Raw genomic sequence first — 15,621 nt, 5'->3', positions numbered from 1 at the left:
ACAAGCCTGATAGAGTTCTTTGAGGAGGTGACCAGACATATAGATGAGGGTAGTGCAGTAGATGTGATCTACGTGGATTTTAGTAAGGCATTTGACAACGTTCTACATGGTAGGCTTATTCAGAAATTCACAAGGCATGGGATCCAGGGAAGTTTGGCCAGGTGGATTCAGAATTGGCTTGCCTGCAGAAGGCAGAGGGTCATGGTGGAGGGAGTATATTCGGATTGTAGGGTTGTTACTAGTGGTGTCCCACAAGGATCGGTTCTGGGATCTCTACTTTTCATGATTTTTATTAACCACCTAGATGTCGGGGTAGAAGGGTGGGTTGGCAAGTTTGCAGACGACACAAAGTTTGGTGGTGTTGTAGCTAATGTAGAGGATTGTCGAAGATTGCAGAGAGACATTGAGAGAATGCAGAAGTGGGCTGAGAAGTGGCAGATGGAGTTCAACCCAGAGAGTGTGAGGTGGTACACTTTGCAGAGTACAAAGTAAATGGCAGGATACTTTGTAGTGTGGAGGAGCAGAGGGATCTGGGGGTGCATGTCCATAGATTCCTGAAAGTTGCCTCACTCGGGGTAGTTAAGAAAGCTTATGGGGTGTTAGCTTTCATAAGTCGAGGGATAGAGGAAATGATGCAGCTCTATAAACCTCTGTGGAGTAACCACACTTGGGGTACTGTGTCCAGTTCTGGTCGCCTCACTATAGGAAGGATGTGGAGGCATTGGAAAGGTCTGAACACTGGTTCAGAGAGCATGCATTATGATCAGAGATTAAGGGAGCTGGGTCTTTACTCTTTGGAGAGAAGGAGGATGAGAGGAGACATGATAGAGGTATACAAAATATTAAGAGGAATAGACAGAGTGGACAGCCAACACCTCTTCCTCAGGGCACCACTGCTCGATATAAGAGAACATGGCTTTAAGGTAAGAGGTGGGAAGTTCAAGGGGGATATTAGAGGAAGGTTTTTTACTCAGAGAGTGGTTGGTGCATGGAATACACTGCCTGAGTCAGTGGTGGAGGCAGATAAACTCGTGAAATTTAAGAGACTACTAGACAGGTATATGGAGGAATTTAAGGTGCGGGGGTCATATGGGAGGCAAGGTTTGAGGGTCGGCACAACATTGTGAGCTGAAGGGTCTGTACCGTGCTGTACTATTCTATGTTCTATGTTCAAGTCAAATTAGCATTGATGGGAATCTTGGTTGGTATGGACTAGTTCAGTCAAAGAGCGTATTCTGATATTGATAAACTAGCGAGTGTAATATTGAATCTCCTATTAGGGAATGAGACAGAACAGGTGTAGGGAAACTCTTTGAAACTAGTGATCATAATCTATTAGTTTCAAGATAATTATGGAGGATGATAGATTGGTCCTCGGGTTGAGATTCTAAATTGGAGAAAGGCCAATTTTGATGTATCAGAAAGGATCTGGTAAATGTGGATTGGGCTGTTTTCTGGCAAATATGTGCTTGATAAGTTGAAGGTCCGCTCTTGGACTGTATTCCTTGGAGTTTAGAAGAATGAGGGGAGACCTCATAGAAACATTTCGAATGTTGAAAGGCATGGACAGAGTGGATGTGGCAAAGTTGTTTCCCATGATGGGCGAGTCTAGTACGAGAGGGCATGACCTAATGATTGAAGAACAGAAATGCGAAGAAATTTTTTGAGCCAGAGGGTGGTGAATCTATGGAACTTGTTGCCACGGGCTGCAGTGGAGGCCAAGTCATTGGGTGTATTTAAGGCAGAGATTGATAGGTATCTGAGTAGCCAGGGCATCAAAGGTTATGGTGGTGGGGGAGTGGGACTAAATGGGAGAATGGATCAGCTCATGATAAAATGGTGGAGCAGACTCGATGGGCCGAATGGCTGACTTCTGCTCCTTTGTCTTATGGTCTTAAATGTAAAATGTTGAGGATACAGAGTTTATATTTTCCTTCAGAATTAACAGGCAAGGATGACAGATTTAGAAACTGTTTTTGAGAACACAAAATAATCTGCAGATGTGAGTGAGTGTTTGAGTGTGTGAGTGTTCCTTTGGTTTTTGAGACACATTGAGGCCCTGGTTAAGAGGAGGAGGAGGTGCATAAAAGGTATAGGTAGGATGGATCAAATAAGATATTGAGGCATATAAGAAATGCAGATTACACTTGAGAAGGAGATCAGGAGGGCTTAATGAGGGTGTGAGGTTGCTCGAGAATCTCAAAGGTTTCGACAGATATATTCAGAGCAAAAGGATGGCAAAGGACAAACTAGATCAACTTGAAGATCTGAGTAGTTGTCTATGTCTGGGGCTGAAAGAGATGGGGAGATCTTAAATGGATTTTTTGTATCTGTATTTACTTGAGAAACAGACACAAGTCTATACAAATGATGCAAAGTAGCAGTGAGGTCTGGGCCCTGACAAAGTGTTCCCTTGGATCTGTGAGGCTAGTACAGAAATAGCAGGGGCCCTAGCAGAGATATTTAAAATGTATTTAGCCATGGGTGAGGTGCCGGAGGACTGGAGGATGGCTAATGTTGTTCCATTGTTTAAGAAAGGCTCTAAGAATAAGCAGGGAAATTATAGGCCAGTAGGCCTGACATCAGTAGTGGGCAAATTATTAGAAGATATTCTAAGAAATCAGATATATATAAGTATTTGGATAGACAGGACTGAATAGGGATAGTTGACTTGGGTTTATGCATGATAGGTTATATCTAACTAATCTTATACAGACTTTTGAGACAGTTACTGGGAAAGCTGATGAAGGTAAGACAGTGGAGACAGGGACTTCAAGGCCTTTGACAAAGTCTCACATAGGAGGCTGACCAAGAAGGTTCAGTCGCTTGGCATTCAAGATGAGGTAGCAAATTGGATTAGACATTGGCTTTGCAGAAGAAGCCAGAGGGTTGTAGTAGATGGTTGCCTCTCTGACTGGAGGCCGGTGACTAGTGGTGTGCCACGGCGGTCGGTGCTGGGTAAGTTGTTTGTCATCTGTATCAACAATCTGGATGATAATGTGGCAAACTGGATCAGCAAATTCATAGATGATAGGAAGATTGAGGGTGGTAGTGGACAGCGAGGAAGACCATCAGAGCTTGTAATGGGATCTGGCCCAGCTGGAAAGTTGGCAGATAAAATTTAATGCAGACAAGTGTATGAGGTGTTGCATTTTGAGAGGGGTAGCACTTAGATAGTGAGCAGTAGGGCATTGAGGAGTGCAGTATAAGGAATACAGATCCAAAATTCCTTCAAAGTGGCATCATAGGCAGATAGGGACATTGGCCTTCATAATTAGGTCATATTGAGTACAGGAGATGGGCTGTAATGTTGAAATTGTGCAAGATGTTGGTGAGCCCTAACTTGGAGTATTGTGTGCAGCACTGGTCAGCTACCTGCAGGAAAGATGTCAATAAGATTGAAAGAATGCAGAGGTAATGTACAAGGATGTTGCCAAGACTAGAGGACACAACTTGCAGGAGAGGGTTGAATAGGGTAGGACTAGAGCATAGGAAAATGAGGAGAGCTTTGATCGAGGTTTACAAATTATGAAGTGTTTAGATAGATGACTTCAAACAGTTTTTTTTTCCACAGAGGTTGGTGAAACTAGAACTAGAGGTCATGGGTTAAGGGTCAAAGGTGAAATGTTTAAGGGGAACATGAGGGAGAACTTCTTCACTCAGAATAGTGAGACTGTGGAACGAGCTGCCAGCGGAAGAGATGAATAGGGGTTTGATTTCAGCATTTAAGTGCAATTTGGATATGTAAATGGATGGCAGAGGTACAGCGAGCAATGGTCTGGGTGGAGGTCGATGGGACAAGGTGGATTAATAGTTTAGTACAGACTAGATGGGCTGAAGGGCTGTTTCTGTGCTGTGGTGTTCTATATCTCTATGATTCTTTGAGACCCGAGAAGTGCGATATTGTAAATGAGTGCTTATATATTCCTCATGCAAAAGACTTCCCCAACATTTAGCATAGACATGGACAAGGCAGGTGGAACGGGAAGTATTTAATTGGAAGAAATGATGAAAGTATTATGTAGGCAGGAACTTAAGAGTGCAGATATTTTCCGGAAAGTGCAGAGCGGAAATATGGAGGCTGTTTAGGGGGCCCTTGCATAGGGTTCTGAATAGCCTTGTCCCATTGAGACAGAGAAAAGATGGTAAGGTGATGGATACATGGTTGACAAGAGAGCTGGAATATCTCATCAAGAGAAAGAAGAAAGCATATTGAAGGAACAGGAAGCAAAAATCAGGCAGGACTCTTGAGAGTTGTTAAGTAGCCAGAAAGGAGCTTAAGTAGGGAATTAGGAGAACTGGTAGGCGATATGCGAATGGCTTGGTGGGTAACCCCAAAGCATTTTAAATGTACATGAAGAATAGGAGGATGACAAGAGTGGGAAAAGGACTATTCTGGGATGAAGAGGGTGTTTACCAGTGAGAGGGACCTTGAGAAATGTGTGGTTAGCGTAGAACGGGTTAATGTACTGGAGCATGTTAAGGTTAAGAAAGATGCAGCATTGGAGCTTTTGAAAAACATTAGGATTTACCCCAAGAGATCACTGAGGTGTTGACAATGCCACAAGAGTAGTATCAGAGGATTGGAGGATGACAAATATTGTAACTTTGTTCCATAAGGGTTATAATTCTGAGAATTATAGAAAATTGACTCTTACTTCAGATGTAGGCAATAGACAGTATTCCTTAGGATAGGATTTACAAGTATTTGCAGAAGCATTAGGGACGGTCAACATGGCTTTGTGAGGGACGTGTGATGCCAATACTGTTTTATTTCTATCAAGCACATTATAGCACTCTGCTGTGTGACAGTATACTTGCACTTACACACTCCATGTCCAGGATTTGACAACTCTTCTGACATTCTGTGCCAGTGCTGCCAGCTGAAGCATTATTGCAGTCAAAGTAAATCATGGGAGCCACACATTCTGCAAAGCAAAGACAAACATCAATCTATGAATAATGAGAAAAAATGGAGAAAGATGGTACCAGTGATCAACAGCAACATGTTGCAGATGGTTCACAAAACAACTTGATACCCTTTATTTTCTGGATAAACATCTTGTGAACTGCATTTACTGCAGGTTGCAGCCTATAATTTCCCTTTTAAGCATGTACTTTAAAGCTGACTAAATGATCTGGGACTTCTGCGATCACCCAGTGGAGCTACGACAAAGATGATGGTAGATCACAAACCAGTGGTCGGCTCCACTACTCCACACTGATTAAAACATCAGTCAAGATTAAAATCACCAGAACTGTAATTCACTTTCGGGGACAGCAGTTCATGTTCCATGTAAACAGGAGAAAATCTGCAGATGCTGGAAATTCAAGCAACACACACAAAATGCTGGTGTAATTATCTCTTCTTTCAGTTAGTCCTGAATAAGGGTCTTGGCCCGAAAGATCGACTGTACTTCTTCCTATTGATGTTGCCTGGCCTGCTGCATTCCACCAGCATTTTGTGTGAGTTCATGTTCCATGTGTCTTTGTTTACTTTTTTTATATATGATTTGATCAAGACATTTCAGCAAACTTGATCTGCAGCTGTAGAGTTTCTGTGCTATGACTTGCACACATTGCGCTCCTGGACCAGCTTCACTCACCTCAGTGCTGACTGAAGACTCTGCATTTCAGGTTCCATGTATTATTGTATACTTTTTTAAAACTACTTGCATGATTTGCTCAAGGTGCTCCAGCTCTGAACACACTATGTGACTGTAGCCTGCAACCATCCGCATCCATCACAGCACTGAAATGACTCTGTGACTGCAGCCTGCAACCATCGGCAGACATCACAGCACTAAACTGACCTGGGCTGTGGCCTGCAACCATTGGCACTCATTACAGCACTGAACTGGCTCTGTGGCTGTAGTCTCAAACGTTGGCACTCATCACAGTTCTGAACTGACCAGTGGCTGTGGTCTCAACCGTTGGCACCCATCACTGCACTGAAGGGGCTCTGTGACTGTAGCCTGCAACTATTGACACCCATCACAGCTCTGTGGCTGTAGCCTGCAACCATTGGCACCCACCACAGTTCTGAACTGACCCTGTGACAGTGGCCTCAACTATTGGCACCCATCACAGCTCTGAACTGACTCTGTGACTGGAGCCTGCAACCATTGGCACTCATCACAGCACGGAACTGATCCGGTGACTGTGGTCTCAACCATTGGCACTCATTATAGCACTGAACTGGCTCTGTGGCTGTGGGCTCACTTTCAGGGATTCTGCAGTTAATTTCCTGTGTGTTATTTGTTTCCTTTTTTATTGTTTGCACCATTTGTTCTTTATTTCACACATTGGTTGTTTGATGATTTTGTGGTCTGGGTTTTTTGAAGGGGTTCTCTAGTGTCTCTTTGTTTTGTAGCTGCCTGCAAGAAGACGAATCTCAAGGATATATACAGTATACTGTAAAAACTTTGATAATAAATGTACTTTGAACTTATATTTCTCTTTGAAAAGTTACTCTTTTTCAATACATTACCTTGGGAAGTTAAATCTTTTCCAATACATTCAAGTTTCCCCATATTGCAGGTGCTACAATATAAGAACAAGATTTATTTATTTAGATACAGTACAGGCTCTTCTGGCCCAACAAGCCCACACCACCCAATTACACCCATGTGACCAATCAATCTATTCATCTGTCACATCTTTGGAATATAGGAAGAAACCTGGAAGAAACCCATGGACAAACATAAAAGCTCCTTAACTGACAGTGTTGGAATTGGACCCTGATCGCTGACACTAAATACTACATTGTTGTAGTGCCCTAAATTCAGAATTCACAGAATTCATATATATCATTGATGGGAGATGTTCAAACTAGAGCACAGTGTTAGAAGGGAACTGAGAGAGTGGTGAACCTGTGAAAATCCTTACCCAGTTGCTGGATCAATTGATGTACTTAAAATAGAGTGAATAAAATTTTGGTAGAATGTGGAAGAGAAGGATATGGAGAACACTAACACAATTTTCCAAATGTGGCCCCATGAACTGCAACGTCACATTACAATTTCTGTACTCAGTACCCTGACTGATAAAGACCAGTGTTCCAAAAGTCCATCTGTGACAGCACTTTCAGGGAACCAGTTAACTGTACTCTGTTCTACAACATTCCCCAGGGCCCTGTCATTCATTGTGAAAGGCTTAATCTCACTTGTCTTCACAAACTGCAGTGCTTCTCACTTATCCCAATTTAACTCTATTTGCCATTCCTCAAACCACTTACTCAAAAAAAACCATAAGACCATAAGAGATAGGAGCAGAATTAGGCCATTCAGTCCATCAAATCTACTCCACCATTTCATCACAAACAAAAGAAAATCTGCAGCCGCTGGATATCCAAGCAAGACAAACAAGATGCTGGAAGAACTCAGCAGGCCAGGCAGCGTTATGGAAAAGAGTACGGTCAACATTTCGGCTGAGACCCTTCAGCAATGTTGACTGTACTCTTTTCCATAGATGCTGCCTGAGTTCCATAGAGTTCCTCCAGTATTTTGTGTTTGTTGCCACCTTTTCATCAAGCCTGATCTATTTTCCCTCTCATTCTCCTGCCTTCTCCCCATAACCTTTCAAGCGACAATCAAGAACCTACCAACATCTTAAATTTAACCAGTGACCTAGCTTTCATAGTTGCCTGTGACAACGAATTCCATAAACTCACCACCCTCTGTCTAAAGAAATTCCTTCTCATCTCCATTCTAAATAGACATATTTCTATTTTGATGCTGTTCCCTCGGGTCCTATGTTCCCCCACTATGGGAAACATCTCTTCACATCCACTCCATCGAGGCCTTTCAACATTCAATACACTTCAATGAGATCCCTGCTCATTCTTCTAAAATTCCATTTCTTCTAATTCTTTGAGTGATTACAGGCCTTCAATCTCTCGTCATACAATAAACCTTTCATTTTCTTGAACCTCCTCTGAATGCTCTCCAATGTTAGCACATCCTTTCTTAGATAAGGGACCCAAAAAATGCTCACAATACTCCATTTGAGGCCTCACCAGTGCCTTATAAAGCCTCCGCATTACGTTCTTGCTGTTATATTCTACTCCTCTTGAAATGAATGCCAATGTTGCATTAGCTTTCCTCACCACTGACTGAACTTACAAGTTAACCTTTCATGAATCCTTCACGAGGACTCCCAAATCCCTTTGCACCTCAGAGTTTTGAAAATTTTGCCTGCTTAAAAAAATAGTCTGCACTTCTGACCCTTCTACTAAAGTGAACGACCATGCACTTCCCAACACTGTATTCCATTTGACTCTTCTTTGCCTATTTTCCTAAAGCATCCTTCTGGTTCCTCAACACCACCTGCCCTTCCATCTATCTTTGTATCATCTTCAGATCTGGCCCCAAAGCCATCAGTTCTGTCATCCAAATGATGTAAAAAGAAATACTCCAACACCAATTGTAATTCCTGATTCCCAACACCGACCTAGCTCAAGATACCACTGTAATTACTGATAACCATCCTCACTCTCAACAACAACACCTATTTTAACATTATCTGCAAACATAGTAAATTGAGTCCTGACGAAGGGTCTTGGCCTGAAACGTCGACTGTACCTCTTCCTAGAGATGCTGTCTGGCCTGCTGCGTTCACCAGCAACTTTGATGTGTGTTGCATAACCATGCATTGTATGTTTTTATTCAAGTCAATGACAAATGACAATGGGTTTAGCACTAAGTCCTGGATAAGACATGGCCCTCCAATCCAAAAAACAATTTTCCACAATGATCCTCTTCTTCCCTCCATCAGAACAACTATATATGCAATTCACTAGCTCGCTAAGTTTCCTTAATAGCCCTGTATGCAGAACCTTATCAAAGACCTTACAGAGTCCCTATTGTTTCTATACTTCTGCCCTCTATGACTTTCTTCAAAAAGCTCAGATTTGAAAGACATGATCTTCTGCGTACAAAGCCTTGCTGCCTATCCTTAATCATCCTGTCTTTCCAGGTACTTGTACATTTTATCCCTCAGTGTCCCCTCTTGCAACTTACTTACTACTACAGATGTTCAGCTTATGTATTTTATTTACTTATCCAACTATATGCTTTGTTTCGGTGCTGTTCATAAATGGGAGCTAGACTTAAGTTTTTAGTGTAAATGGCAAGCAATAATCAGTTTGAAGTTGAATAGATAGCTTTGCAAACAGAAACACTGTCTATGGAAAGCAGGATGTTGGGCCACAGCATGGGCTTTTCAACAGGTGCATTATAAGACAATGGCTATGGCAATTGGGCTTGTCTCAAAACAGACAGCACTGGATAAGTTCTTAAGGTTCAAGGAAGCTTGCAGACCAGAAGGACAATATCACTTAGTATTTCAAATGGGTGATACATTAGTAAGTTGGAAGATCTGTGTACTTGTGGAGTCAGCCTCACAACATTAATTATGAATACCTGGGATTTCTGTCTCTAAGAAGCCTTTAGACCATTTGTATAAAAAGGGTATCACACACATGTGAACTCACTCAAATGGCAAAGAAACAGTATAAATGTAGAAAGCAGTCCAGGCGTTTTAAGAATAATTCAAGAATATCAAGAAGAATGACAGAAATGCAGAGTGAACTAAAATCTATCCCTCTGGTTCCAATTCTTCAATAGATGGCTCGTTCGTCTGCATCATTGGTCTGTCTCTTTAGCTTATAGTAATTGTACCTGTGTTTTTGAAATCTTTTGTATGTTAGAAATAGTTTGTAATTTGTAAGACTTTTATAAGATAGAAATTCTCAGTGAGTTTTAATGTGTTTACAGTGAGTTTAATGTGATTGGCATCTCCTTTAGATGGGGTGGAGTTTGTTACGTGTGTTCCAGAAGGTTTCTTGATACAACATGTAGATAAGCCGACAAGAGGTGAGGCTATACTTGATCTGGTATTGATCTGAGGGAGCATTTTGGAGATAGTGATCACAATTCTGTCTTCTTTATTTACCATAGCATTGGAGAGGGATAGGGAAGTGTTTAATTCGAGTATGGGGAAATATGAGGCTATCAGACAGGAACTTGGAAGCATAAATTGGAAACAGATGTTCTCAGGAAAATGTACAGAAGAAATGTGACAAATGTTCAGGGCATATTTACATGGTGTTCTGTGTGTATATATTCCAATGAGACAGGGAAAGGATGGTAGGGTACAGGAACAGTGGTGTACAAAGGCTGTTGTAAATCTAGTCTGGAAGAAAAGAAGAGCTTACGAAAGGTTCAAAGAACTAGGCAATGATAGGAATCTAGAAGATTATAAGGCTAGCAGAAAGGAATTTAAGAATGAAATTCGGAGAGCCAGAAGAGGCCATGAGAAGGCATTGGCGGATTGGATTAAGGAAAACCCCAAGGCATTCTACAAGTATGTGAAGAGCAAGAGGATAAGACGTGAGAGAATAGGACTGATAAAGTGTGACAGGGGAAAAGTGTGTATGGAACCAGAGGAGATGGCAGAGGTACCTAATGAATACTTTGCTTCAGTATTCACTACGGAAAAGGATCTTGGTGATTGTAGGGATGACTTGTAACAGACTGAAAAGCTTGAGCATGTAGATATTAAGGAAGAGGATGTGCTGGAGCTTTTGGACAGCATCATGTTGGATAAGTCACTGGGAATGGACAGGATGTACCCCAGGCGACTGTGAGAACCGAGGGAAGGGATTGGTGAGCCTCTGTTGATGAGCTTTGCATCATCAATGAGGACGGGAGAGGTTCTGGAGGATTGGAGGGTTGTGGATGTTGTTCCCTTATCCAAGAAAAGGAGTAGGGATAGCCCAGGAAATTATAGACCAGTAAGTCTTACTTCAGTGGTTGCTAAGTTGATGGAGAAGATCCTGAGAGGCAGGATTTATGAACATTTGGAGAGGATTGTGATCACTATCTCCAAAATGCTCCCTCACTGAGAGACCTGACACCTGGCCAGGTTCATTTCCCAATACCAGATCAAGTATAGCCTCACCTCTTGTCGGCTTATCTACATGTTGTGTCAAGAAACCTTCTGGAACACACGTAACAAACTCCACCCCATCTAAAGGAGATGCCAATCACATTAAACTCACTGTAAACACATTAAAACTCACTGAGAATTTCTATCTTATAAAAGTCTTACAAATTACAAATTACGATTAGGAATAGTCAGCCTGGCTTTGTCAAAGGCAGGTCGTGCCTTATTAGCCTGACTGAATTTTTTGAGGATGTGGCTAAACACATTGATGAACGTAGAGCCGTAGATGTAGTGTATATGGATTTTAGCAACGCATTTGACAAGGTAACCCATGCAAGGCTTACTGAGAAAATAAGGAGGCATGGGATCCAAGGGAACATTGCTTTGTGGATCCAGAACTGGCTTGCCCACAGAAGGCAAAGAGTGGTTGTAGATGGGTCATATTCTGCATGGAAGCTGGTGACCAGTGATGTGCCTCAGGGATCTGTTCTGGGACCCCAACTCTTTGTGATTTTTATAAATGACCTGGATGAAGAAGCAGAGGGATGGGTTAGTATGAGGGGTGATTGATAAGTTTGTGGCCTAGGGTAGAAGGGGTCAACTTTAGAAAACCTAGCACATTTATTTTTCAACATAGTCCCCTCCACATTTACACACTTAATCCAGCGGTCGTGGAGCATACGGAGCTTGGACCTCCAGAAAGGGTCCACAGCAGGTGTGATTGATACGTTCGTGGCCTGAGGTGGAAGGAGATGAGTTATACAGTTCTCGTTACATGCACATGCAGTTCAACTCTTTGAGTGATTATGCAAAAAGTTTGAAGTTAATAACTCATCTCCTTCTACCTGAGGCCACAAACTTATCAATCACCCCTGATGAGTTATTAACTTCAAACTTTCTGCATAATCACTCATAGAGCTTAGAAAAATAGAGGGCCATGGGTAAGCCTAGGTAGTTCTAAGGTAAGGACATGTTTGGCACAGCTTTGTGGGCCGAAGGGCCTGTATTGTGCTGTAGGTTTTCTATGTTTCTATGTAAAGAATGTTGTTTGAATTTAAACATGTGCCACTAAAAATAAATGGACTGCATTTAAACTATTTTGTACATTTAAACTATGTACAAACACCTTAAGACAGCAGTGGAATTGAACTTGGGTTGTTGGTGATGTAACAGTGTTACGCTAACTGTGCTGCCTCACTACCATTGCACATATATTCTCCACATGTTCCCAATTTAAGCTCCTAAATTCTTGCCTAATAGCATCACATTTCACTCCCCCCACCCCACCAATTAAATACTTTCCTATACCATCTGCTCCTATCCTTGTCCAAAAATATACTAAAGGTCAGGGAGTTCTGGTCACTTTCTGAAATACTCACCCCTCAAGAGATCTATCACATGACCAGGTTCATTGCCTAGTACTATATATAGTACAGCTTTTCCTCTCCACAAGGGATTCTGCAGATGCTGGAAATCCAGAGCAACACACACACAGAATGCTGGAAGAACACAGCAGGTCAGGCAGCATCAATTGAGAAGAATAGAAAGCTGATGATTCAGGCTGAGACCCTTCATCAGGACTCACCTCTAGTCATCATATCTCCTCTAGCAGTAACTTCCACCCACAGTGACTCAGTAAGTACTCCCTCAACAACATCCTCCCTGTGATACTTTCCCTGATATCAATACCACTCCACCATCTCTTTTACCTCCCTTGCTTTTCATTTTGGAACTTCTAAACTCTGGAACATGCAGCAGCCATTCCTGCCGTGTTCTCTGTAATCGCCACAGTTTTGTAGATCCGTGTACTGACCAATGTTCCTGAAACACCCTTGTTCCTGAAACTTATGCATTAAATTTCAACTCACACAATTGACTATATTCATGCCCTAACAATGCCTATGTTTGTTCACAGTCTCTCTACATATTGCATTTACCTTTACAACAACAGCTCCATCTTTTGACCTATCACACTGATACCATGTCATTCCATGCCAGCCTAGTTTAAACACTCCTCAGCAGCTCTAGCAAACCTGCTCACCTTGAGTTTATGTGTACATGTTCTGTACATGTTTTGTACAGAAGAGGTCTCAATGATCCACAGACCTAAATCCCTGAGGAACACCACTAGTTACTAGCAGCCAACCCAAAAAGGATCCCTTTATTCCCATTCTTTTCCTCCTGCCAATCAGCCAATGCTCTATCCATGCCAGCATCTTTCCTGTAATACCATGGGCTTTTAACTTGTTAAGCAACCTCAAAGCCTTCTGAAAATCCAAGAATACAATATCATCTAGTTCTTCTTTGTCTATCCTGCTTGTTATTTCTTCAAGGAATTCCATCAGATTTGTCAAGCAAGATTTTTCCTGAAGGAAATCATGCTGACTATGGCCTATTTCATCATCTGTCTCGAAGTATCCTGAAGCCACATCCTTAACGATCAACTCCAACATCCTAGCAATCCCTGAGGTCAGAGCAGGAAGAGGAACATTTAGACTTTGAACTGTACAACTCACATTTAAAATCCCAGCAACAACACCACGCCCCCCATTTAATTCTAGCCAAACCGCAAGACAATTTACAATGACTGATTAAAACACAATCTGGTATGTCTTTGGACAGAAGGAGGATACCAAAGCACCCAGAGGAAGCCAAGGGCTTACAGGGAGAGAATACAAATTTCTAACTGGCAGTACAGGAAATTAATCTCCAAATTCTGACCCCTTGTGTTGTCATAGTGTCTTAAAGGGCTGTAACATCCCAGTCCCATATCACATTCCATTCCTTGCGTTCATCTGCATTACTTCTCAGGTGCCTTGCATTGAAATGAAGACAATCTAATCAAACTGACTTTTCTCACTCCCTGTCGTGACACAGACCCTCCTCACTCCCTGTCACGTTGCTGACCCTACTCATTCCCTGTCACGTTGCTGACCCTACTCATTCCCTGTCGTGTACCTGACCCTCCTCACTCCCTGTCGTGTCACAGACCCTCCTCACTCCCTGTCGTGTTACTGATCCTTGTCACTCCCTGTTGTGTCACAGACCCTCCTCACTCCCTGTCGTGTCACAGACCCTCCTCACTCCCTGTCGTGTCACTGACCCTTGTCACTCCGTCATGTTACTGACTGTCCTCACTCTGTCGTATCACTGACCCTCCTCACTCCGTCATGTTACTGACCCTTGTCACTCCATCATTTTACTGACCCTCCTAACTCCGTCATGTCACAGATCCTCCTCACTCCCTGTCGTGTCACTAACCCTCCTCGCTCTCCATCGTTTCACTGACCCTCCACACTTCATCATGTCACTGACCCTCCTCACTCCGCCATGTCACTGACCCTCCTCACTCTCCATCGTGTCACTGACCCTCCTCACTCCCTGTCGTGCCACTCACCCTCCTCACTCCATCATGTCACAGACCTTCCTCACTCCCCGTTGTGTCACTCACCCTCCTCACTCCCTGTCATGTCACTGACCCTCCTCACTCCGTCATGTCACAGACCTTCCTCACTCCCTGTCGTGTCTCTGACCCTCCACACTTCATCATGTCACTGACCTCCTCACTCCGTCATGTCACTGACCCTCCTCGCCCTCGCCATCGTGTCACTGACCCTCCTCTCTCCCTGTCACGTGACTGACCCTTCTCACTCCGTCATGTCACTGACCCTCCTCATTCCATCGTGCCACTCACCCTCTTCACTCCCTGTCGTGTCACTGACCCTCCTCACTCCATCATGTCACTGACCCTCCTCACTCCGTCATGTCACAGACCCTCCTCACTCCCTGTCATGTCACCGACCCTCCTCACTCCCTGTCATGCCACTCACCCTCCTCACTCCATCATGTCACTGACCCTCCTCACTCCGTCATGTCACTGACCCTCCTCACTCTGTCATGTCACAGACCTTCCTCACTCCCCGTTGTGTCACCGACCCTCCTCACTCCCCGTTGTGTCACCGACCCTCCTCACTCTGACATGTCACTGACCCTCCTCACTCTGACATGTCAGTGACCCCCCTCACTCCCTGTCGTGTCACCGACCCTCCTCACTCCCTGTCATGTCACTGACCCTCCTCACTCCGTCATGTCACTGACCCTCCTCGCCCTCACCATCGTGTCACTGACCCTCCTCTCTCCCTGTCATGTCACTGACCCTCCTCACTCCCTGTCGTGCCACTCACCCTCCTCACTCCATCGTGCCACTCACCCTCTGCATTCCCTGTCGTGTCACTGACCCTCCTCACTCCGTCATGTCACAGACCTTCCTCACTCCCCATTGTGTCACTGACCCTCCTCACTCCATCATGTCACTGACCCTCCTCTCTCCCTGTCATGTCACTGACCCTTCTCACTCCGTCATGTCACTTACCATCCTCACTCCCTGTCATGTCACCGACCCTCCTCACTCCGTCATGTCACTGACCCTCCTCGCTCTCCATCGTGTCACTGACCTTCCTCTTTCCCTGTCGTGTCACTGACCCTCCTTAATCCGTCATGTCAGTGACCCCCCTCACTCCCTGTCGTGTCACTGAACCTCCTCACTCCATTGTGCCACTGACCCTCCTCACTCCCTGTCGTGTCACAGACCCGTCATGTTACAGATAGCAGCCTTTAACGAGGACCTTCACCTCTTCTCAATACTACCATCTGAGAAGATCAAGCCAGAAGTAA

At 43.7% G+C, this 15,621-nt stretch overlaps 1 protein-coding gene across 1 annotated transcript in view; it reads right to left on the bottom strand.

Annotated features, from left to right (window-relative positions):
* The window catches only part of LOC134353480 (mucin-2-like), a 182,926-nt gene that overhangs the window by 121,293 nt on the left and 46,012 nt on the right, over positions 1-15,621 (bottom strand). Inside the window, exons 18-19 of the mRNA XM_063061484.1 lie at positions 6,491-6,543; positions 4,828-4,928 (exon numbers count right to left, since the gene is read on the bottom strand). Of these exons, the coding sequence (XP_062917554.1) occupies positions 4,828-4,928; positions 6,491-6,543 (154 nt within the window). The remainder of the gene's footprint in view (positions 1-4,827; positions 4,929-6,490; positions 6,544-15,621) is intronic.

The sequence above is a fragment of the Mobula hypostoma genome, chromosome 11 (genome assembly GCF_963921235.1).
Source record: "Mobula hypostoma chromosome 11, sMobHyp1.1, whole genome shotgun sequence".
NCBI lineage: Eukaryota > Metazoa > Chordata > Chondrichthyes > Myliobatiformes > Myliobatidae > Mobula > Mobula hypostoma.
Note: the sequence above shows the minus strand (reverse complement) of the source record. Positions and strands in the feature narration are given on the sequence as shown.